This window comes from Dasypus novemcinctus, chromosome 6 (assembly GCF_030445035.2).
Source record: "Dasypus novemcinctus isolate mDasNov1 chromosome 6, mDasNov1.1.hap2, whole genome shotgun sequence".
Lineage (NCBI taxonomy): Eukaryota > Metazoa > Chordata > Mammalia > Cingulata > Dasypodidae > Dasypus > Dasypus novemcinctus.
Window position 1 is genome coordinate 48,512,798 of NC_080678.1, and position 26,142 is coordinate 48,538,939.

At 36.5% G+C, this 26,142-nt stretch overlaps 1 protein-coding gene across 9 annotated transcripts in view; it reads right to left on the reverse strand.

Annotated features, from left to right (window-relative positions):
• Positions 1-26,142, reverse strand: part of CPEB3 (cytoplasmic polyadenylation element binding protein 3) — a 238,494-nt gene that overhangs the window by 109,772 nt on the left and 102,580 nt on the right. For all 9 annotated transcript variants that reach the window (XM_071215767.1, XM_058298773.2, XM_058298771.2 and 6 more), the window contains exon 4: positions 19,390-19,446. In XM_071215767.1, the coding sequence (XP_071071868.1) occupies positions 19,390-19,446 (57 nt within the window). The remainder of the gene's footprint in view (positions 1-19,389; positions 19,447-26,142) is intronic.

Sequence of the window (26,142 nt, forward strand, 5' to 3'; positions counted from 1 at the left end):
GCAGGTGGTTAGGCGCCTCCTCCCATGTTCAGTTCCTGGTGCCTTCTAAAGAAACAAGGAAGGTGAAGAGACACAGCAAGTTCAAACAATAAGGGGGCAGGGAGAAATTAATTAATTAATTTAAAAACCAAAACCAAAAAATGAACAATGAGCATAAACAACAAGCAAATAGATGAGGGAGTCATGGGGGGGGGGGCGGGGAGGGAATAAAAAAATTCCTTTCAAGTCCTATCTACTTCCTCCAAGAACTTTAATTCTTGATTTTCTTCAATTATCACCATCATTAAAGATGACATTGTTTTATTGTTCCATATATATTAAGCAATTTATATCTCATAAAAAATTACAAGCAATTTTTAAATTTCAGGGCAGTGGATACCCTTGACTACGGGTAGTAACTGCAAGGGTGCCTGATGGTTTATTGGGGGGTGCTGGTAATGTTTTGGTCTTAATCTAGGTAATGGTTACATGGGCATGTTCAACTTGTGATAATATATCAAGCTATATATTTATGATTTGTACATTTTTATATGTATGATATACTTCAATAAAAAGTTAAATAAAATTATTAATGACAAATATTTTAGATTTTTTCACTGGGAAAAATTGTGCCTATAGTATTAATGCAGAAAATCAAAATGCTAACTTTTTTTTGGCTGCCTCCCCCCCAGAGATGGCACCCTCATTTATATGCTTGTTGTCTGTTAGTTTTTTTCTTTAGGAGGCACTAGGAACTGAACCTGTGTCTTCCCATGTGGGAGGCAGACACTCAACTGCTTGAGCTGCATTTGTTCCCTGTTGTTTGTTTTTGCTCGTTGTCTGCTTGTTGTTTTTTCTTTGTTCGCTTCTGTTTTTGCTCATTGTCTGTTGTTTTTTGTTTTTTGTTTTGCTTGATGTCTGCTCATTGTTTGTCTTCTTTAGGAGGCACTGGGAACTGAACCCAGGACTTCCCGTGTGGGAGGCAGAAAATAATTAGTTATTTTCAATTCACAAGAATAAATATGAAAAGGTACTTGTATTTTGCAATGACATGCAAGAGTTATTTTAAAAATAAGTTTCCGTGGTCAATGACTAGTACACTGTGGATGGCACTCTCATGTGGATGGTATGGTGATTTGTTATGTATATGAAGCAACACTGTAAAATGGATAATCTGCTGTACTTTATGACTTGGCCTATACTTGATTTTAAATGGCTAATCTTTCATACATGTGATTCTCTAAGGATATGCTATGATTTGGCTTTAAAATACAAACTAATTCCCTTACTATATAGATTCATGCAAATTTGCTAAAGTTTATGAAGAGAAAATTTTTCTCTACGCAAAGAAACATCATATACAGATTCCACCATAGAAACTTGAAAAAGAAAAGGGGGAGGGAGTACCCCATTCAAAGTAGGCCTTGGTCTCCATGCCCTAGAGAAATGGTGGTAACAGCCAAAAATTAATTCTTGACTTTTGACCTTCCAAGAGCCCAGACCCTGTGATTTGAAGGTCATTTAGGGAACTTAAGGGTACTTTTGACTATATGCAGTTTCAACTGATTTTAGAACCTCTCCCATATGCTGTGAACCACACTCCCACATACATAAATTGCAACTTCACTGTGAATCAAAATAGCTTGCATGGATCATTTTAGGGACGTAAGCAGAGCCCTGGCATGTGTGTCTGATGAAAAAAATGAACATTACCTAAAACTATGACTTTATAACATTTTACTAACTGGCATGGGAATATTTGTCAAAACTGTTGAAAGTCAACTGTAGGGACGGTTACTTAACTACTTGGTCTGTAATAAAATTCAATTTCTTAAAAATACTTTGCAAACTCAGTTTGAATTAACATTTCAGGATGTGAAATTAAATTATATTCGACCATCTAATGTTCACATTCAGCTTCTATCTGAGTATTGGTCATGAAAATAAAAATTTCATCCTACAATGGGCTCAGATCTTGAAGTTAGTACAAAAATTTCCCTTTTTCCCTCACTAGATTGTAAATTATCAAAAAACAAGGGATTTGGAACTTGCCCCATAAAAACTTCTCTAATAGCCTTGTCTTTATAATGACAGGTAAGAATTTTAGCCTAAATGATTTCAAACCAGGCAAATCAAAATTAAGATCAATTTCTCCATAAACAACATAAATATAGGTGGTAACAATGATGCTTGAAGGGATAGAATACACTTTCATCTGTTACATTCACATGATGTATTTGTACCTTTTACACCCTTTTCTTCCTTCTCTTACCCATTTTTCTCAAATAAGTCTTCTTTGCATTCCATTTGCAAACCTAATGCTAATAATTGACAAACATAATACTAGTGTTACTGAGAAACTTTGTAAAGGAGAAAAAATACCATAAAGTAAAATAATATAACGATCTACTGACAATTTATCATGTTCTAGGCACTATATTCTAAATGCTTATTATGTTTCATTTAGTTTGCAAAGCTACTTTACAAGGGAGGTACCATCACTTTCCATACATGTTTCCAGATGAGCAAACCGAGGCCCAGAGAGGATGACTGGCACAAGGTGACACAGCTACCGCAGCAGGGTTGGGAATGGAATCCATGTCCAGTCTGCCTCCGAAGCACTTACATTTTTAAGTTGAGGCATTATTTACATTCAATAAAATTTATTCATCTTAGTGTACAGTCTAATAAGCAAGTCTATTTAGTCATGTAACCACTACCATAATACTAAAATTACAAAACAGTTCATCACCCTGAAAAATTCCCTTGTATTTTTTTGCAGTTGATTCCCTCCCCCAACTGAACACTCTGGCAACTATTAATCTGCTTTCTGTACTATAGATTTGTTTGTCTTTCCTACAATTTCATACTAATTTCTTTCACTTGGCATAATGTTTTTGAGATTCATTTATGTTATTGCATTTTTAATATTTTGTTTCTTTTTATTGCTAAAAAGTATTCCACAGTATGATCATACTAAAATTTATCCATTAATGGACAGTTGAAAAACCCTCATTCTTAAACCAATATTCAAATCAATAAAGTCTTTGAAAGTAGCTAGAAATTCACTTCAGAATTTCCACAAAATTCCGTAAGTCTCTAAATAAATGTTGTTTTTAAACAATATAACCCAAGATTAATAAAAAAGAACTCACCCAAATTCTCTTTCTGTTTTACCTTACAATTACTACCACAACACTATTGTTTTCTACTAATCTTTTTACACTTAGAGCTATTATTTTATTAATTAAATATATTTTTGGATTGGTCAGGAAATCTAATTGTCATTAATAATATATGAAACTGTATCCTGTATTACAAACAACTTTTACAACATTCTAGTTGAGGCAAAAGAATAAAAAGGCTCAGTTGGGCATTTCAGCCAATCCCAGTGGTTTTTTCCAAGCTTTGTCTGAACAGCAGAGCTCTCTTCTTTCTCCCAAAAATGAATCTCAGCAAATGAAATACATTAAAGCAGAGCTGTTTAGGTTGAAGCAAAGCAGGGACCCAGAGCTCCATCTATCAGGCATCCTTCCCATACAGTGGCGCTTAAAGCACTTGCTTGAATGTTGGACTTCCACAGAACTGGAAAACTAAAGATCTCTACTCCAGGGTAGGAACATTCTTACACCTGGTTAAATACTTCTTTCTTACACTTGATTCTCTAATATCATTACCCACAGACCCCAGGCTAATTCCTCTTTCATTTGGGGTCATTACTTTGTCTCTTTTTTTTTTTTTTTCTTTTCTACAATGAAGATGTATTACCATTCCTCATAAGAAATGATTTCCACATCACATACCATCCTTAACATTCCCTTTTCAGGTACACTTCATCTACCTGACAACACTGGTCTTTCAAACTTCTCATGATAACATCTAAGACCCTTCACTATCTGGCCCCTAACCCACTTTCAGGTTCTCATTCCTACCATTCTATACATCAGACTCATACATTCCATTCACACCAAATCGACACATTCTTTCCGATAGTATTATAATACAGGCATCTATCTGGTCAATATGAGAATCCAGATATCCCCATCTTAACATCTATTCCTCTCTGCTTCTGAGGAAAACCCTGGCTACTTGCCCATTTTTATCCACTAACATTTTTATTATCTTGTCCAAACTACAAGTCCAAGGCTTTGCTATGTCCATGCATACCTAGTATTAAGTTACACATTTTCTAAATTACACTTACCATTTAAGTTATTGATACCACATTGACTCACATATCTCAATATGTGACATGTTATCAAAGTAATCATTTCAGACCTTCTAGGTCCATCTCCCAAAGTTTCTCATTAAAATAGAAAAGTCCATTTAAAAGGTGTATGTCTGACAAGACTTCTTTGGAAACAAACCTAGGTAAAGAATCCCTCTGCATTATACTACCATCACATATTAAAAACAGTCTAGAGAAAATGGGAGTCAACAGCCACTTGGATCAGGTGATGTCTATGTGTCATTCATACCTATGGCCTGACAGCATTCCACTGAGAGTAATTACCATCCTACTTTTAGTTTAGCAACACATTGTTAAATGACACAAATTACAGACAAAAAGAAAGAAAGAAAAGAAAACCTTGAGAATTCTAATTATATACCAGAGTATTTTATACTGAATGATCTGACCAAATCAGGTCTGAAATTTCCTACTTCAGAAGAATGCACCCAAATATCTGGCATCTGTTCCCAACAAACCATCTCCTCTGAACCACTATACCAAAATGCCATTAGGTCTTTTCACACGTTTCACAAACACACAATTTCTAGACTACTCAGATGACCCATACTTGTTAATTCTGAATTTTGAATCCCAAAATAATGTAGAGAATTATATAAAGAGAAGAGAAGATGAACAAAATGGATGCTGATATGCACATGAACTTAAACAGAACCAAAGGACAGAGTATTAGTCAGCCAAAGGGCTGCTGATGCAAAATACCAGAAATTGGTTGGTTTTTATAAAAGGTATTTATTTGGGGTAGGAGCTTATAGATACCAGGCCATAAAGCATGAATTACTTCCCTCACCAGTGTCTATTTTCACGTATTGGAGCAAGATGGCTGCCGACGTTTGCAAGGGTTCAGGCTTCCTGAGTTCCTCCATTTCAGGGTCTTGCTTCTCTCTGGGTTCAAGGTTCCTCTCTTCCTGGGGCTTGCTTCTCCTTCCTCTGTGTGCTGACTTCCCAGGGCTCCAGCTTAAGGCTTCAGCATCAAACTCCAACATCAAAAACCCTCAACTCTGTCCTTCGCCATGCCCTTTATCAGTGGGGACTCAACGCCCTAATGACATGGCCCAATCAAATCCCTAATCATAACTCAATCATGCTCAATAGTAGACCAGATTACAAACATAATCCAATATCTGTTTTTGGAATTCATAACCATATCAAACTGCTACAGAGAGTAATCCATCTTGGGTCAGGCCCCTTGGTACACTGACACTTTGGTCAATGTTCCTGGTTTCTTCCCTATCAACAAGGCTCCTCTCATAGGTGATAAAAAGTTTGTTTATGGAAGAAAGTTATGGAGAGAAATTAGCCATTTTTCAAGCGAGATTCATCTGGGAAAGGCTTCAACAGCTTGGAGATGCTGCTCATTCCCCTCGTTCCCACCCAGATCCCGCATAAATAGTTTCCTCTTCTGACCTGAACCTTGGAAAACCTTAGGGAACAATAAAAGCAGACCAAGCCTTAAAGGAAATAAAGCTTATAAGGACATACACAGCACATTCCCCATACTACTCAATTCCTTCATATTCAGGTAAAGACCGACACTGGGCACACACTGGCATGGGGGTACACTGGATCTCTTAAGAGGTAGGCAGTTTCTAATTCTGGTCCTTTCCATCCATTCCTCCCATACACATGCAAATAGGTTTCACCACAAACCAATTAAACTAGAGTCTCTGGGGTGGGGGCCAGGCATAGATATTTTCTATTTTGGCTGGGACTGAGAATCACTGCTAACCCAAAAGGAAAAATAAGGGAGAGGGGTAAAGCAGGAAAGGAACAAAGGCTAACATTTGATAGGTATGTATTTTTTGCCAGGTATGGTGATAGGAGCATTACACACTTATCCTTAGCATTTGTATTAGGCTGGAATACATGTGTGTGAAGGGTAACAATGAAAAGAAGGCATTGTTTAGCCTACTTAACTTTACCCAGGGATCATCAGCATACCAAATCTTTGTTCAAATCTCAGACCCTTAGTCTGCCTGAGACTCAAGTGGAAGAGTGATTAAAATTTCTGCCACTAGCAAGGGAGAAGACTATGTTCTGAAAGTAAAAGTGATCACTTTTGGAAGTTCATTAATTCTCCAGGATCAATAAAATATTGTTTAGTTAATTATTACTAGAAGGAGCTAAACAAACTGAGTGATCCTAGCGGAAAACCCAAAAGAGTAGAAAATCGTACTAGATCAGGGTTCTAAACAAGAGGACTGTAAGCTTGAATTGAAATTCAAATAAACATTATTCTTGTGGGGGCATGTTGGTGAGGGAATGATATATTTAATAGATAATACACTACACAGTGTAGTGTGGACTTAATAAAGGGTCTGTGGTTTTTACTTCACTGGCAAAGGGGATCTGTGGAATAAAAAAGGTTAAGAACCCTGCACTAAATTAAGGAACTGGTAGGTAGAATAATCTGTGTGTCTAAGCCATAGATGGTTATTTGCTGGCTGTAACACGACATCAGCAAGTTGCTTTACCTTTTTTTTTTTTTTAAATGAAGATACTGCCATATTTTACATAGGGTTGCAATAAGGATGAAATGAAGGAACATTGTTCTCAACTGTTAGGAGAGAAAAATGAACCACAAAGCACTCTTAAAATTTGTGGCAAGTTAGAAAACCTTTTGAAGTCTCTTGCTTTATCTTAAAAGCTGCTTTTCAGTTTCACACTCTACCCATCATATAGTCATGTCTTGTTTGGATAAGAGAATAATCCTAGATTAAACTGGTACTCCAGAGAAGTGGATGTGGCTCAAGTGATTGGACTCCCACCTACCACATGGGAGGTCCCTGGTTCAGTTCCCAGTGCCTCCTAAAGAGGACAGTTAGCTGGTGTGATGGGTGGGTGTGGCAAGCTGATGCAACAAAATGACACAAGAAACACAAGAAGAAAAGCATAATGAGAGATACAACAAAGCAGGGAACGGAGGTGGCTCAAGCAATTAGGCGCCTCCCTCCCACATCAGAAGTCCCAGGTTTTGTTTCCAGTGCTTCCTAAAGAAACAAGGAAAATGAACAGACACAGCAAGTGCAAACAACAAGGGGGTAAGGAGAAATAAATAAAAAATAAAATATAATCTTTAAAAAAGAAAAAACTGGTGCTCTAAGATAGTGGGTTTTAACCATATCCTGGCAAATCATTGTAAGCATTACAAAATACCAAGTCTGTGAAAACATATTGGAGAAGCAGACATGGCTCAACTAATAGAGCATCCATCTACCATATGGAGGGTCCAGGGTTTGATCCCCAGGGCTTCCTGACCTGTGTGGTAAGCTGGTCCACACGCAGTGTGAAAAAAGTGCAGCCTGCCCTGGAGTTGCGTTGCACATGTGGAGAGCTGATGCAACAAGATGACACAGCACAAAAAAATAAATGCAGTTTCCCAGTGCTGCCAGATAATGCAAGCGGACGCAGAACACCACAGTAAATGGACACAGAGAGCAGACAACGGGGGTGGGGGTAGGGGAGTGGTGGTGGGATTGGAGAAATAAATAAAATAAATCTTTAAAACAAAAAACCACTTTGTAAACTACTAATTGCTAAATCCATATATGTTATTACCATCTTCCAAAAGGAAGAGATTTATATGCCATTAGAGTGAAGACCATTCTGGGCAACTCTTGGGATGAGGGACAAGGGGAGCAGTTGGCTTACAGAGTTAAAGCAAATCTTCTAGGAAGGGTCTAAGGTGGATTAGAGATCCTCGAAGGTTGTCATATTGTGTTTTTAAATAGTCTCACTAAGTTATTGCTCTCTCTCCCTTTCTTCTCTTCCTCCCTCCCTGTCTTCCAATATTGAGTGCCTACTCAGTGGGCCAGGAATTGTACGTGAAGCAAGGAACTAGCTGTAAATAAAAGCTAATATCTGCTGTCTTGAAGCATATGTTTAAAAAGAAATACCAACATTATATAGTTAATTACAAGTATGAGAGATATAAACTGGGAGTTCAGGCTCTAATGCCTATGTAAGTGGAGGAAAAAAAACAACAAGGAAGCACACAAGGAAAAATAAGTAGCATCAATTTTCTGCATCTTGGTTATTGGGTTGGTGCCACCCAATTTGTGATACATTATAGACATTCATACACACAAAGAACTGCTTACAAAATCTTTAAAAAATCAGTCACAAAGTCAGACTCCATTTATTTACAGTGTTCAATTTTAGGCCATGTAGACCAAGTCTGCCAATCTATTTCTTACGAAAAGAAGATTGAATAAGCATTCAGAGCACAAGCTAGGTGACAAGTAATATTAGAAAAACTATTTTCCCAAAGACACTGAATTTGCATGTTTGTGTTAAACTAATATAAAAATAATACAACCACTCTCAAGTTACCACCCATAATCAGAAGGTTCTTCTCTTGGCTCCATCATGTCACCATGACCAATTCACATAACCTCTCAAACTTTGGCTTCCCTATCAGTAAAATGAGAATGTAGAAAAAAAAACAATCTAAAAACTCAAAATAATGATGCCCCTAGGGGTCATAGTACCTTCATGTATAGAGTCCATCCAATATAGTTTGAAACTTAAGTACATAAAAAGTCACAAAGCATTATATCTTCTCTAATTATTATTTTCTCTTCTTAATTAGCCACCATTTACAAAATATTCATACACAATTGTATACTAATTTTACTTCTAAATCTGATCAGATAGAATCAGCAGCACTAGATCTCTGTCTTCAAAAAGTAAAAAATACTCAAGAAAATGTATTTAACCAGAATATCTCAAAATTCCTTCACTATCTTATGATCACTCTGCTATGAAATTCAAAGGTAGCTATTAGATTTCTTGAAAATTTAAAATACTATTTCCCAGAGTCTTAAGGTAATTTATATTTTTGCCCAGTAAGCAGCTTTGCTTATAAGGCCCAATGCAGGTTTATCCAATTATTTACTTATATTCATTCATAATAAGCAGAAGTACAATGTACTCTTCAAACTTTGAAAAATTCCATTTGGAATTCTAGCAAACCTGACTCTATTCCCATTTTAGCATAAATGCAACTCCATCTCAGCTGAGCCTCTCCCTAAAGAGTTCATATCCAGCAGAAAATGAAAGGGAGTAGGGAAAAAAGAGGCTATGCAGCCACACAGGAGACTCAGCCCAACAAAAAGTTTATACCAAACCCTTTCACAATTCCCCCTCTGAGCCAACAAATATACTGAGAGTCCTCATTTCAGACGGAAACATAATGAAAGCTTCCCAAATTAATTTCAAGGCATTAGTAGAAGGAAAAATGTGAAAATAATCTAAAAGTCCAAGGATTTTTTGTGCATCAGCTAAATATAAGTTGCTTAACCATCAGTGACATCTGAGATCTCAAGCAGGTGAATGTCTTTTTGTATTTTTAAACATATTAAAATTTTACAATACAAACAGTGATCTCTAAGTTAAACCATGGACCACAGTTAATAGTACAATTATAAAAATGTGATTTCATCAATTGTACAAATGTACCACAGCAATATAAGGTGTTTAGAATACGGTGGTATATAGAAACCCTGTATTTTTTGCATGATTTTCCTGTAAAACCACAACTTCTCTAATTAAAAAAAAAAATCTAAAAGCAAGGCACATACCAATTTTTATAGAAATAAAATGGTATTTCAGATTCCAAAAGTCAAACACAACCTGATACTTTGTTTGACTTCAGAATTTTTCTATATTTAGAATAAATCATTTTTCTTGAATTTCAGGACATTTCCCATGTGTAAGTAAATAGTTTTATACAAAAGAAATATATTTAAGTCTTCAATTTGTTCAAGTTTTATTCTAGAGCTCTTTAATTTATCAGTATTTCAAAAACATTAGGGGGAAGTGGACTTGGCCCAAAGGATAGGGTGTCCGCCTACCACATGGGCGGTCCGCGGTTCAAACCTCCAGCCTCCTTGATCCGTGTGTGGAACTGGCCCATGCGCAGTGCTAATGCGCGCAAGGAGTGCCCTGCCACGCGGGGGTGTCCCCCGCGTAGGGGAGTCCCACGTGCAAGGAGTGCACCCCGTAAGGAGAGTGCGAAAGTGCAGCCTCCCCAAGAATGGCGCACACATGGAGAACTGACACAACAAGATGATGCCAACAAAAAGAAACACAGATTCCTGGTGCCAATGATAAGGATAGAAGCAGTCACAGAAGAACACGCAGCGAATGGACACAGAGAGCAGACAACTGGGGCAGGGGGCGGGAAGGGGAGAGAAATAAATTTAAAAAAATAAATCTTAAAAAAAAATTAGGAATAGGGAGGGCAAACAATAATGTCCCCCTGTCAGAGAGGAAATGGCATGTCAATTTTCTTACTCATGTCTTGTAACTTGGAATAGAACTCTAATTACAACCTGAAAGATCTCAGAAAAGGAAAGATATGAATACTTTTAAAGTAAATCAAAGTGAACCTGTTACATTATAAAGGTACTGTCTATAAAAAATAACCACTCTGGCAATATCTTCTCAGAAAAAGACTATATACTCTATATCCCAAATGTAGCAGTGATAATACCTTATTTGTACATGTGCCTGATATCTTCTGGATCTCATAAAACCAATGAGGTAATTAGGGTGACTATTGTAACTGCCCTCTTATTGGTTTTTAAACTAAGACTTAAGGATGTTCAGATTTGTTCAACTAGATACTATTCTTATCACCTCCTCTAGGATTCAAATCTTCCCTCTGTCCTTTGAAAAGAGAGACATTTATTTCAAAAACCACTTCTTGAAGCTGTTGAATTTTCTGTCACTATAATTTATATTTTCTAGAATTTTAAACTCATGGAATCACTCAGTATGTTCTTTTTTGTGCCTGGCTTTTCCCCTCAGCATAATTGTTTTGAGAATCATTCATGCTGTGACAAGTATCAATTAGTTCTATCCTTTTTATTGCTGAATAGTATCACATTGCATGAATGTCCCACAATTTGTTTATCCATTTACTAGTTGATGGACATAGAGATTATTTTCACAAATTGTGGGCTATAATGAATAACGCTGATTTGAACAATCACATACATATCTTAGTGTGTATGTACTATCATTTTTTCTCTGGGGTACATAGATTCCTAAGCGTAGAACTATTACATTCTACTCCTACATTGTATATAGAAGGTGTATGTTTAACTTTTTAAGAAACTGTCAAGCTTTTCCAAAGTGGCAGCATCAATTTGCATTCCAATCAGTAGTGTATAGCATTTTTAAAAAGTGACAAACATTGTAAGAGATATAGCAATTGGGAAAGGGCTATAGGGCCCAAAGAAGGTGCATGTTCCAAGCCGAGGAACAGATGTAGGAAGAATCTCATCCAGAAAAAAGATTAATACAAAAACAAGCAGGAATGCATACCCCAGTAAAGTAAAAAACTCAACTCATAGGTGTGCTGCCTTAAATCCCCTTGGGAAAATATCTATCTAAATTTAACCAATGTGGAAAGCAGATGTGACTCAAGTGATTAGGCTCCCATCTACCATATGCGAGATCCCCGGTTCAGTTCCCAGGGCCTCCTGGTAAAAGTGAGCTGGCTTGCGTGGAGAGCTGGTGCAACAAGATGATGCAATAACCACACACACACAAAAGAGACACGGAGGAAAGAAAATGAGAGACACAACAAACTAGGGGGCTGAGGAGGCTCAAGAGATTGAGTGCCTCTCTCCCATATCGGAAGGTCCAGGGATTAGTTCCCAGTGCCTCCTAGAGAGAAGACAAGAAGAGAAGACAAGCAGACACAGAAGAATGACCAGTGAATAGACACAGAGCAGACAGCAAGAGCAAGCAGCAAAGGGATGGGGGGATAAATAAATAAATCTTTAATAAGTCTTAATAAATAGGTAAATATAACCAATGTAAGACAAATTCATGTTTCAGAAATCTAACTTGCAAAGAACAGGTGATCTTAAAGAGGCAGCAATAAAATTCATAGAGACAGAAAGTAGGGTAGAAGTGGTGGGGGAAGAGTTAATGCATAATAGGTGTAGGGTTTCTGTTTGGAGTGATGGAAAAGGTCCAATAATGGATGGTAGTAAAGGTAGTGCAACACTGTAAATATGATTAACCCACTGAATAGTATGCTTTCGAAGGGATAAAATGGAAAGTTTATGTTGTACATGTTTCTACAATTTAAAAAAAAAGCAACTAAAGAGACCATGATAATTAAATGTAATATAGGATTCTGGATGGACCCAATAATGGAGGAGTATAGACTGTAAGCTTTATATCAATGTTAAAGTTCTTGAACTTAATAATTGTAACTAAAGTGGTTACAAAAGTGAAAATTCTTGTTCTGAGGAAATACACACAAAAGTATTACGTGATCAAGGAACGATGTATATAACTTAGTTTCAAATGTAAGGTAATAGGAAGATGGATAGGTTGAATGATATGTCAAATGTGGCAAAATGTTAAAAAGTTGGTGGAGCTGAGTATCTTGGGGGGGGTATGTTGAATTCTATGTAGGGTGTTTTGTACTGTTTTTGCAACTGTCCTGTAAATTTGAAATTATTTCAAAATAAAAAGTTAAAAAGAAAAAGAGAGCAATATAGCTGAAATAAACAATCGAAATAGCTCACATTAGCATTACTTCAATCAGGCACTATGCTAAACCTTATAAAATAAATTTATATAATCCTTTTAATCACATTAGTGATTATTATCTCCATATTACTGATGAAGAAACTAGAGGCAAAGAGGAATTAAGAATGTGGCCCAAGGTCACAGAGTTTGTAAGAGGTGAAACCAGATCTGCAGACTCCAGACAATCCTTTCAGGGTTATACTAATTCATTGCTGCATCTTCAAATTTCACAAACTTTCCAGTTGCTTACAAGATGCCTACCTGAAGCTGACACTTTCCCTCAAGCCTCTTTCTATTGTACCCATCAAGCAACTTTGATATTTATCTGTTTTCTCAAGTCCATTTCCTACTTGGAAAAAGAGGAGCTGACCAATTAAAAGGAAAAATGTATATACACATGGCAGTGCTATCTCTTAGGGTAAGTTATGAGGCCAGGCATTCTGGTTTTGAACATTAATTTGATGTTACATTTGGTTCATGGGACCAATCATGGAGGCACCAAGATCCATTTCTGAAGAGCAACATAATAGAGGAAAAGTCTTGAAGTCAGTCATCAATCCCATATAAACCCACAGCTGCTAAACTCCACTCTGTATCTAAAGTAGGTTTTTTTGTGTTGTTTTTTTTTTGGGGGGGGGGGTTGTCCTTTTGTTTTTACAAAAAAAAAAGCTGTTAGTTTTAGAAAAAACTAGCTGACAAAACACCTACTGCACATGTAGCTAGAAGCATTCTCAGGAGCCTCCTCCCTTCTCTAGCAGGAAGTATAAAATTACATGACGCAAACATTCTAGAATTTTTCATGTGAGGGTGAAGAGGATGAAAGAGTAATAGAGTTATTTAAAAAGCTGAGAAATCATATAGTATTAAACATTACCAGTTTCAGTGGAAGGGGCATATTTTTTTAGCACTAACTTTATTTTGGAAATAGGACAGATGGCAGGTCTTACTGATGGATCAGAGTTTCCCCCACTCATTTCCCCTTCTATATTTCAAAATACTTAAGGATCTAATAGTCTGGGGAAAAGTCAAAATTTAGATGTGTCTCTTAGGTCCTCCCCAAAGGTTGGCCTCCTAATTCTTACTAGATTTGTGGTCTTGAACAGTTAACAACAACAACAAGAAAACAGTATGTATTTTTTGAATTTATACAAATTCTGACAGTTCTTTCACAAACTATTTCTTTTCTATATTTGGTATACTGTTCTTTTCTTCAAAGCTCCCATTTTCTGTCTTCCAAATGACATTAGCAGTGGTGATTCTAACAGCGAAGTATAAATTGAAGGCATGCACTAGGAACACCAAGAAATGGGAAACAGACCCATTCAAAGCTAAGAAGTAGCAACAAGAAGTAGAGATGCAAATTATAACACCTTTATATTCTCCATCACATCAGGAGAAGATAGCTGTGAACATGGTATCTTCAGGGGAGACTCAGATTTTGGTGAGGTCAAGAAAGTAAACGAAGGTTAGAAAATTCTTTTCAGGACACAGAGCATGTACAGAGTTAGGAAGCATGGATTTTGCATAGAAAAAAAGGGTAAGAAAGAAGGAGCTACAACTAACTCACATTTTCTTTTTTAAAAAATTTAAATATTTCCTCAGTTCTCCTTTCCTTAGCCAGTTTCTGAAAACAGAGTTTAACTTCAACCCAATCCCTTCCACAAATTATAAAGTCTGAATTAATAAGCCTTAATGATCTATAACCTCACCTCAATTATTCTTATATGAAGGTCGAGGGAAAAGAGGGAAAGATGTCAAAGGACAATAAGTGTTGGGCCGACAGATGTAAAGCATAAAGGGAAGACAGCATACTTAAGTGTGTTTGTGTTCCATAAGTCACTAGATAGGCTGGGCCCAAACATACAAAAAGGAAAAAAAGCTTTATCACAGCAAATCTGTCAAAGCCTACAGGTATCACAAGTAGGATATTCTATTTATTATGATCATCCTAAGCTGGAATCAATTTTAAAAGAGAACAGTTTTTAACACAAATGTCAAATTCTGGATTTTAGGTTTATTCTGAGGAAGCTATAGGGTTCATTAACCTTGGGCAGCACCCAGAGAGTCATCTGAAGATAGATGCATTATTACAACTGCCATAATGTGTAAGCTATGCATAACTTGTCAACATTTGATACAGATATTGGCATGATACTTTTGGTACTTTAAAAAAAATATTACAGAATCATAAAATCTTCATGCTGAAAGCAATCAAGATTCTCTAATGCAGAGTTCGTCAAGAAAGTGAAAAGGCAGCCTACTCAATAGAAGAAAATATTTGGGAACCACTTATCAGATAAGGGCCTAATACCTAGCATATATAAAGAAATCCTACATCTTGAAAATAAAAAAGACAACCCATTTTAAAAATGGGCAAGAGATTTGAATAGATCTTTTTCCAAAGAGGAAATACAAATGGTTAAAAAAACACACAAAAAGATGTTCAATATCACTAGCTATCAGGGAAATGCAAATCAAAACTACAATGAGATATCATCTTATACCTATTAGACTGGAGGCTATTAAAAAACAGAACTAACAGTGTTGGAGAAGATGTGAAAGAAAGGGAATACTCATCCACTGCTGGTAGGAATGAAGAATTCACAGCCAATGTGGAAGACACTTTGGCAGTTCCTCAGGAAGCTAACTATAGAACTGCCATAAGAACCAGCAATCCCACCACTATGTATATACCCAGAAGTGAAAGCAGGGGCATGAACAGATACATGCACACCAATGTTCACAGCATCATTATTTACTATTGCCAAAAGTTGGAAGCAACCCAAATGTCCATCAACAGATGAGTAATATTCCTTCGCTGTAAGAGGGAATGAAGTATTGACACATGTGACAACATGGATGAATCTTGAAGGCCTTATATTGAGTGAAGTAAGCCAGTCACTAAAGGACAAATATTGTATAACCTCACTGATATGACCTAAGCATATTAAACAGAACCGACAGAACTAAAGTCTGGAAGATAGGTTATCAGAAGGCAGAAAAGGAACAGAGTGTGGAGAGCCAATGCTCAATATGGCAAAAGGTAGAAAGGGGTGGCTTGGCAGTAGATGGGGGTGACAGTGGTACAGGGATGTAAGTGGGATCGACGGTGCTTGAATGTGAGGATGAACAGGGTGGAGGGGTGGGGATGGACTATCCATGGGACTGGGGGGAGGGCTGGAGGAAGGAACAGGTGAAATCTGGGAATTTGTAGGCCTGTGGTTGAAACTACAATGGTAGGAATAGTCTTTTGGCAAATGTTGCAAGGAGGGTCACTGGTGCAGGGTGTTGGTGCTGAGGGAATTTGTGGGAAAGGGTGCACCTGGGACATGCTTCTATGAAATATGAATGTGTTCATATTATCATAGGGTGTTATCTCAATAGGTGGAGATACACAATAAACAAGAAAATATTGGGAAGCCGGACTTGGCCCAATGGATAGGGCATCCGCCTACCACATGGGAGGTCCTCGGTTCAAACCCCAGGCTTCCTTGACCCGTGTGGACCTGGCCCATGTGCAGTGCTGATGTGCGCAAGGAGTGCCCTGCCACACAGGGGTGTCCCCCATGTAGGGGAGCCCCACGTGCAAGGAGTGTGCCCTGTAAGGAGAGCCACCCAGCAGGAAAGAAAGTGCAGCTTGCCCAAGAATGGCGCCACCCACATGGAGAGCTGACACAAGATGACACAACAAAAAGAAAGATAGATTCCCAGTGCCGCTGATAAGGACAGAAGCGGTCACAGAAGAACACACAGTGAATGGACACAGAGAGCAGACAACTGGCGGGGGGAGAACTTAGTGGTTTTTGCCATAGGTCCCGAGGGGTGGGGAGGGAAGAATGGGTGGAACATAGGGCATTTTGGGGACATTGGAATTGTCCTGCATGTTCTTACAATGATGGATACGGGCCATTATACATTTTGTCAGAACCTATACAAGTTTTTGGTACCACGCCACAGAGCGCTGTCCGGCCCGCAGATGCTGTGCAGAGATGAGTCAGTAAGGGTGATACAATAAAAAGAAAGGAGACAAACAAGAACACCGAAGAGCTGGCAGCAAATGAACACAGAGAGCAGACAGGAAGCAAGCTGCAAGGGGGGAGGGGAAAATAAATAAATGCAGGTACAGAAGAACATACAGCGAAATGGACACAGAGAGCAGACAGCACACAAAAAGTTGCAAGGGGGAGATAAAAAAAAAGTGTATGGTACTAAATGTAAACCTTAATGTAAACTATTGACCATGGTTAGTAGCAATGGTTCAATATTTATTCATCAACTGTAACAAATGTACCATACTCATGTATGTAGGATGCTATTGGTAGGGGAAAATATGTGTGTGTGTGTGTGGGGAGGATGTATATGGGAATCCCCTATATTTTCTACGTGATTTTTCTGAACCTAAAGCTTTTTGGAAAATAAAGTGGGAAAAAAACAAACACTGGGGGAACATACAGAAGAAATTGTCAATATATATATAAAAGATAACATATTATGGTGATGAAAAGCACAATGCAAAAAAATTTTAATTTTTAAAATTTTAATTTATTGTTTTTTTGGCTTTGTTTTGAGGGAGGTTTTGGATTACAGAAGGGCTGTAACTGTGGCAGAGGAGAAGCACTGGGTGTGGGGTGTTGGGTAGGGAGGTGGGGGGAGGGGTACACTTGGGGCATGCCTCTGTGGAATATGAAGGTGTTCATGTAATCATGGGGTGCTGTCTCAGTGGGTTAAGACACACAATAACTGATGGAATATTGAATTCCCATCCTGGGGAGTCCTGACACATTCTCTAATAGAGTGGCAAAAAGCTCTAGAGTACATGGACAGTGCCTAGAGGAAAACAGACCAATATGCCAGGCCCTTGCTATTGATGGTTGTACTTAGGATCTTTTTTCTTATGAAACTGAAGCAGCCTAGTAATATATATAGCCTAAGAGTTACCTCCTGAGAGCCACCTTGTTGTCCAAATGTGGTCTCTCTCACATTTGATATAAATGTGAGCATATAAAATCAAAGTGGTCTAATCTATATGTAAAGTGATGTTTCTTTAAGAAATAAGAAAATTGAGGTGAACTGGTTAGAATTTTTATTGTTTCTAAGACCCTCCAAATGAGGAGATACTAGTTATTTAGAAAAAAATATTCAAGGATGGATTAGTACCTGCATCATCAAGCAATGCCAGTGGTTTTTAGCAGTGCTCACTGGTAAGTGCATCTCAGAACCAAGGAAATGTGGAATATATATTTTAGAGATAACCTAAAATCTGCCCTAACAAACTCTAATAGGCATTGCAATATCTTTACTCAAGCAAGGGGAAAAAGAGTAAAATTGCATACAACCCTGAGTTTATCCATTATGCTTACCATGTGTATTAAGAGTAAGTTGTATATCTGGGAAGATGAGAGGGGAAAACCTGATATCTCATATTTGATAGAAGAAAAAACTTAAATCCTAAGAGATTCAATGGCTTGTAAAGGTCTTTCTGACAGCTGACAATTTCTGTTTAGAGAGTGTTCTTTTCCAAAGCTATGTGATTCACAGACACTAGGAAGGAGAGTTGATGCCAGGCAGGTATTTCTTCTAGTACTATGACATTATGGTTAATAAGTTTTTAATGTTCCAGATCCTGATCCAACAATTACACTGATAAAATAGTTTCTAACCTGCAAAGTGGTTGATTCTTAATACCATGCAAACTCCACTAATGGGACACCTCTGGATATACAGTTTGAAACACCTGTCAGTTATCTACTTCAATGAGAAAATTCTGCGTTAAAGTATAAATAAGTTGATATATTCAGTCATATTCTCTCCCCCTCTCTTTGCCTCCCTTCTACTTTCCCATACCAGTGCTATAGAATAGGGGCCAGCAAACATTTTCTGTAAAAGCCCCAGACAGTAAATAGTTTAGGCTTTGTGCACTCTGCCAGTGTAACATAAGAGCAGCCACAGACAATCTGTAAATGAATGGGACTAGTTGTGTTCTAATAGCACTTTATTTACAAAAACAGACAGTAGGATAGATTTGGTCCACAGGGCCATTGTTTGCCAACCTCTTCATAGAACAACAATTCTCAAACTTTAGGCTGTACCACTATCACTTAAAGAACTTGTTAACACACAGATTTCTCAGCCATACCCATAAAGTTTCTGATTTATTATAACAAATTTGATTTGCTAGGTCTGGAGTGGAGCCTGAGAATTTGTTTTTGTTGTCGTTTTTTTTTTTTTTTAGGTACTGGGGCTGGGGATTGAACTCTGAACTCCAGGTCTTGTATGTGGGAAGCCAGTGCTCAACCACTCAGCTCCCTGAGTTGTTTTTTGTTTGTTTGTTTTTAGGAAGCACTGGGGACAAAACCTGGGACTTCCCATGAGAGACACAGATGCTCAAACACTTAAGTCACATCTGCTCCCCTGTATTTTCAACAAGCTCCCAAGTGATGCTTGATGTAGCTGGTCCAGAGATCACATTTTAAAAACCACTGGTAGAAAGATGGTCTTACTGCACTCAGTGGAGGACTGAAATACAATCAGCAATTAAGAAAGTAGAAATCACATACTATAAACTTGAGGGCTAATTTCCTAAAATATTTCATAGCAAGACTTACTGTTAAGTGCCATAATATTATCTGTTCCTGGATGATGGAAATTTATTCCCATGCGTCCTAAAAAATAAAATAATTTTCTTTTAAGCACAAAGAATGTTTAACGTAATTATTTAAAATATATCATAAAATATGAGCATTACGAAAAGCTAAAACAGATTAACGTATAGCAGTGCTATCAAAGGCCAAGACAATTACAACAGTTTTTAAATCAAATCATAAAGCATACACATGAAAAGTCTTAAAAGAAAGCCAGTCTCAACTAAACAAACACAACAAAACGAAAAAGAAGCTTCCATATAATAGTTTGAAATTTTAATGCATTTCCTGCATTCCAATTTAAACATGCCAACTCCCTGGATTAAGTATTTTATTTAAACAACCATTCATATTCTTCAAAACATGATCTCAAAGAAGTATATAAACTTGAAGCTTAGAGGGAATAAAAAGACAGAGGTTTCATTGGGGCTCAAAAATGCAATATAATGGCACCAAAAGAAAGATAATAAAATTTATATAACAGATATAGTGGGCAACAATGACTGGCCTAAATATCTAGGGTTGTCTTGCTGGCTCTAATGCCAACAAATTACATGACCTCGGGCATAACACTCATCTCTAGGACTTAATCCTTTTGCCTATATCAGGGGTTGTAAACTTTGGCCCACACTTGGCTGGCTGCCTATTTTGTAAACCCCTGAAAAAAAACAATGTTTTGCACATTTTTGAAGAATTGTAAAAACAAAACAAACAACAAGAAAGAATAATATGGGACAGATGCCACATGGCCCACAGAATAATATTTACCCTCTGGCCCTTTACAAAAAGTTTGCCAATCTCTGGTCTAAAAATTTGACAAGTCTACATCAGAAGTTTCAAATAATCTCCTCCAGGGCTAAGAGTAGAAGAGGCACACATCTGGTATGTTTTTCTTTAGTTATTTGGTTCAAGTAGGTAAACATTTCAAAAGAAAAATGAAACATAGTCTTACATGAAAAAAATGTTCTAAGTTTTCTTGACCAATTCTTTTAACAAAATAGTTAATGAAACAATACTTTGAGTAGAGCTATTATCTATGAACTTGGCTTTGCAAAGTTTTCATGTTAAATGAGGTCAAGCAGTATCATGGAGTTCTCAGAAAACTTATTTTCATTTCACTACCATTGTTTAAATAAATAAATGTCAACAGTATTTTGAGGGAGGGTGCTACAGAGAAGGCTGGAGATAAGGTAGAAGTGATGACTTTTATAACAATTACTATATTATCTATTATAGCAAAAGATAAGTAAATTTTTTTTTTTTTTTTTTTTTTTTTTCTGTGTTAGCTCACTTTATTTCAGCACTCAATCAATGGTTATAGGTTTAATAACTACCGCCTTCATCTTGACTCACAATTTGGGTCTTTTGATTGATAGAATCAGGTTGGTTGGTTTTTTGTTTTTTTTTTTTACTGCTGAAAGAGACCTCTCCAATACATAGCCACTAGCCACACTTGGTTATTCAAATTTAAATTAGTAAAAATTAAGTAAGATTTAAAATTCAGTTCCTCAGTAGCATTAGCTACATTTCAAATGTTTAGTGGCCACGTGTGACTACTATAATGGACAGCACTGATGCAGACATTTCCATCATTGCAGAAAATTCTACTGGACAGAGCTGCCTTAAAGGTAAGTTGAAAATATATAGGGAAAAGAGTATAGTCTTATTAGCTTGAATATTTATCACTCTTACTATTTAGTGATATATTTAAGTTAATAAGATTGCTTAGCAGCAGCATCCTTAAGTACAAAAACATCATTTTCATATTTCAAAGGTCTGTTATTTTATATGGATAAAAGTTTCCACCTAAACAGTTGTGTTTAATATTAATGCATGTTAAGCATTTTCAGGAGAACTGATGATTGAAAAGGATTCTTTTTTTTTTTTTTTTTTTTTTTTTAATTTTTTTATTTTTTATTGACTTTGTAATAATATTACATTAAAAATATATATGTGAGGTCCCATTCAACCCCACCCCCCCACCCCCCCTCTCCCCCCCAAAGATAAGTAAATATTAAACTGTTACGGGGAATTGGAGGCAAACACCATCATCAAGCTCTTTTGGCCCAACAGAAAAGCATCATAAGGGAAGAAGCAGAGCATTTACTTAAAAAAAAAAAAAAAAAAGAAAAAAGGGGGGGGGAGGGAGGGGGGTAGAGAATTCCTAGACAAATGAGTTTTTGCCTAGTCAAGGTCACTCATCTCTTAAAAATCCTCAGGTCACAAAAATTTCAATAATTCAATATAGTTCATTTTATATTCAGGGGAAGGGAAAAAACAAAACCGTCAAAAGTATAATGTCACTTTTATGTATATATGTACATTTAAAGAATAAGTAAAATCACTAACAATTGATGGATTTTGGTCAAATTGTTCTACTATTACCATGAAACATTTTAAGACTTGTAGTAAAAACTAGTGATTTTTAAAATTATTTTAAATTTCCTTATTAGGAATAAGATATTGCATCTCTCTAATTTTGTGGAAACTATTCTACTAGTATTCATAACATAGTAAACTCTTTTAGATTACATTTTAATGTTTTATATAGAAAAATTCATATTAGTAAGTATCCTCCCCTAAATGATATAACAGCCTATATTATTTCTATAGATATCATAGGCCTTTTCATATTTTCTAGAAGCTAATTACTAGGCATTTCAAAGGCTATTCATTGTTAAAAGATGTGTTTAACAGTATCTATATGATTAATTTCTTTTATGTGCTTTAGGTTTTCCAGCTCTTACGTTATTTTAGAGTCACTGAAAGTCTACACCATTTGCAATTAGTGCTAGCACCTATGACTACCTTGGTGGGAACTTATAGATAGGAAATTTTAAAGTAAAATTTGTCACCAGAACACAATTTTGACCCAGTAAGGTGTATTTACACTCTGTATTCACTTAACCATATCAATGTTCTCTCCATTATTTTCAAATAATAAAGACCTTATTTGGATTCATTACCACCATGTACTAACATCCAATGAGAACTATGCGTGATTTACTCTAAAGCTGCTTTTATCAAATTCTGGACTATTCAAATTTAATAGGAAACAGCCTATCACTGGAAAATCTACCTAAAACCAATCAAGAATTCAAAATTACTGCCCATCAGAACTTAAGGAAATAGCATTTACCAAGGTTCTCTTTAATCGTTGATCAAGGATTGTTCAAAGGACAGTACAGTTCCTAAAAAGCTAGGGATGTTCCCTAAACATTCCTGGGTTAATAAAGGGTTATCAAAGGAAAACAAGCAAGCCCAAATTTAGTTTATCCTCATTCAACTTTCATTTCCTGTGCCTACAATCATTTACGATAAAGTGTTATTTAGTTTAGAATTACTAGGTCAAATAGTTTTTGTATGTTTCTATAACTACCTATTTTCCCAGACTTAAAGGGATGGCCCTCTCTGTAGTCCTCAAGAAGTTGGTGAACATACCCATATTGACCCCTCTCAAGCTTTTCCATGAGGTCTTAGGACTTTTCAACCTGGGAAGACGAAACTGAGAGGAGGCTTGGTTGTTTTCTAACTATCATTCTTTATCCCACACTGATACTTCCAACCCAATCTTTCTTAAAAGAGATGCAGCAAAACAAGAGCCTTTGGCAATGTTTTGCTGATGAAGGCAACATTGTTGAAGAACAGGAAACATTTTACTTTCCCTAGTGTTCACCCTAATTCTATTGGCCTCTTTGACTCTGAATGGACCTCTGGATCAAAGTCATCAATAAAAGAATTTTATAAGAAATTCTGGGTCAGCACCAAAGCTTAGAATCAATTATCTAAATATAATCTAATTTTTTTTCCCAATGAAATGCCTCTCCCAAATTAGTAAAATCACTTATAGATCCTTTAAGCTAGCTTCTTTACTGCTTACAAAATTAGTGTTTGGATTATAAAATGCAATTTATTTTCAATGAAGAAAAACTGGGCAATATGGAATAATGAAGAAAACAAGTTCACCAACTCAAAAATAACCACTGGTAATATTCTGATTTATATTCTTCCATTTTGGGGGGTGTGTACAGGTAAAATCAGGTTTATTTTATAAATTTTTTTACTTAAAATACTGTACCTTAAGTTTCCCAGTTAGTAGGGTATTTTAGAGGAAAGAGAAAATATATAACAGCAAAAGAGAAAGTGATTCAAAATTGAGAGGGCTATTTTTCTTCCCTTTTGTCCAAAAATATTGCTGTTTAATCAGCTGTGAAAATAGAATCAAGTGTGTGACAGTGATTTTTGTTAATGTAGTGCAGTGCTGCCAGTGTGACATTTTGTCACCTGTCCCTGGTCTGCTATTTTTAAATTGCTCTTTTCAGCTAGCTATCTTAAGTATAGTGCAAAATATAAGGTTTCAAAAATTGGAAGGTAAACTTGGTTTTACTGAGTTTTTAAATGATGCTACAGAAACTTGACACTGTGCCCCATTTTCCCCAATGCACAAGGCCTGGTTAATGGGGATGAGAGAAATTAGTGGGAGAGGATGAAGAATAGGATTACATTTGGTTATTCAGACTATAATAAGGTTCAACTAACATTCATATTTAGAAGGCTAATTATTAAATAAAAACCTCTACTGCTACTCAAAGTTTCAGAGCTCAAATAAACCTGTACTTTAATATATCCAAAATAATAAGTGGAATTTTTAAGATGGACTATAAAAGTCATCTCCTTACTTCTGCAATATGTTATGAGATAGGGAACAACTGCCATAGTTCCTTCTAATGCCTTCTTTGCTTCAAAAGATTGAGTACTTCAGAGTGCTTCACATAACAAATGGGGAGTGCTGTATTCCGGGAAGGGTTATAGGTAAAATGTATATTCTACTGGATTCTATTTCCCACCAACTTTCTCTATGAAGTTAGAGATACATTCCCTAGATGTACAAGATGTAATGAATAATATATGTGAGAATACAGTAAAAAAGAATTTAATCCCTTCAAAGAAAAAAATGATAAAATTTTGGTATAATAATATTCTAAATACATTCCAAACTACCAAGAAGTGAAAGCTGTGGACTTAGACCTGCGGACAAATCTTAATTTCTTCACAAACCAGTAGTGGGTAATTTTTGACAAATTATTAATTTCTCTATGCCTCAGTTTCATCATATAAGGTTGTACTGCAGACCAATTAAATCAGAACTTCTGGAGGTAGTACCCAGCCATAACCTTTTTCTTTTACAATTCTTGGATAATTACAATGCTATACTTAAAAGACTGTCAGGCAAATTAATTGGAGGTACCTCTATTTTTTTTTTTTTAAAGATTTATTTATTTATTTAATTTCCCCCCCTCCCCTGGTTGTCTGTTCTTGGTGTCTATTCGCTGCGTCTTGTTTCTTTGTCCGCTTCTGTTGTCGTCAGCTGCATGGGAAGTGTGGGCGGCGCCATTCCTGGGCAGGCTGCTCTTTCTTTTCACACTGGGCGGCTTTTCTCATGGGCGCACTCCTTGCGCGTGGGGCTCCCCCACGCGGGGGACACCCTTGCGTGGCAAGGCACTCCTTGTGCGCATCAGCACTGCGCATGGCCAGTTCCACACGGGTCATGGAGGCCCGGGGTTTGAACCGCGGACCTCCCATATGGTAGACCTACGCCCTAACCACTGGGCCAAAGTCCGTTTCCCTGGAGGTACCTCTAAAACAATGCCTTAATTTCCATCTACTGTCCTGTTCCCTAACAATTTGTGGAATCTGCTAACTTTTACACAAGATAAACTGATAAGAGCTGAAGGAAGGTAGCATAAAAATAGAACTGCAGCAACAAATGAAGTTACAGGAATAAATAAAGGGAGAGTATTTTTTTTCTGGAATGAACAAGTAAATGAAATATAATCAAGGTATACATTTTCTAGAACATTTCATAAATGGGGCGAATTTTGTGAAAGACTCTAGAACAATAAATTTAAGTTGTGATGAATAAATAAAAATGCCAAGTTTCTCATCAATTTAAATGTTTTAAAACACTATTCCTGAAGATAACTAATTTTATGCAGATTTTTTCAGTTTACATTTGAAAAGCAAATACTTCAGTATCGGGCCTCAACTGATACTTGCTCTTTTCATTTTCTAAATCTCAGTTTCATATATAGTGAAGAAAGAGAAAATTCAAATATATAAAAAATTTTAATCAGGCACTATCCCCAAGTAGTTAGCCAGGCCTACTCTTCTGTAATAAAAAGGAAACTACATGGGATGAGGGAACGGTGACTCCTTGCTGGTTTTTGCCATAATACCCACTGTATTGTGCTTCCTCAGTCAGGGGAAGGAACCTTGCTTTACAATATAACCTACTTTACCCACTGTACTGTGGTTGGTATTTCCTTATTATTCATCTCATCACTTTATCCTTTTATGTATTATTTAAATTTCTTACATTGAGCAAGAATGCATTTTTTTCTAAAGAAAAAAAAGAAAATTAAGCTCTAGAGAAGAACTCCAGAGCAAAAAAACAAACAAAAAGCCAATCATATTGTAACTTGGGTTTAAAGACTCTCAAAATAGGGTTCCTAAATTCATGTGGGAGAAGAGGATATTGAAGATTACTCAGCCTTAAAAAGGCTGAAGAAATAATGAAGTTCTGGATACATCCCACTACTTAATGAATCTTGAAGACATCATATTAAGTCAAATAAGTCAGACCCAAAAGGACAGATATTGTATGATTTCACTTATATGAAATAGCTAGAATATGCAAATTCATTGACATTAAGTAGA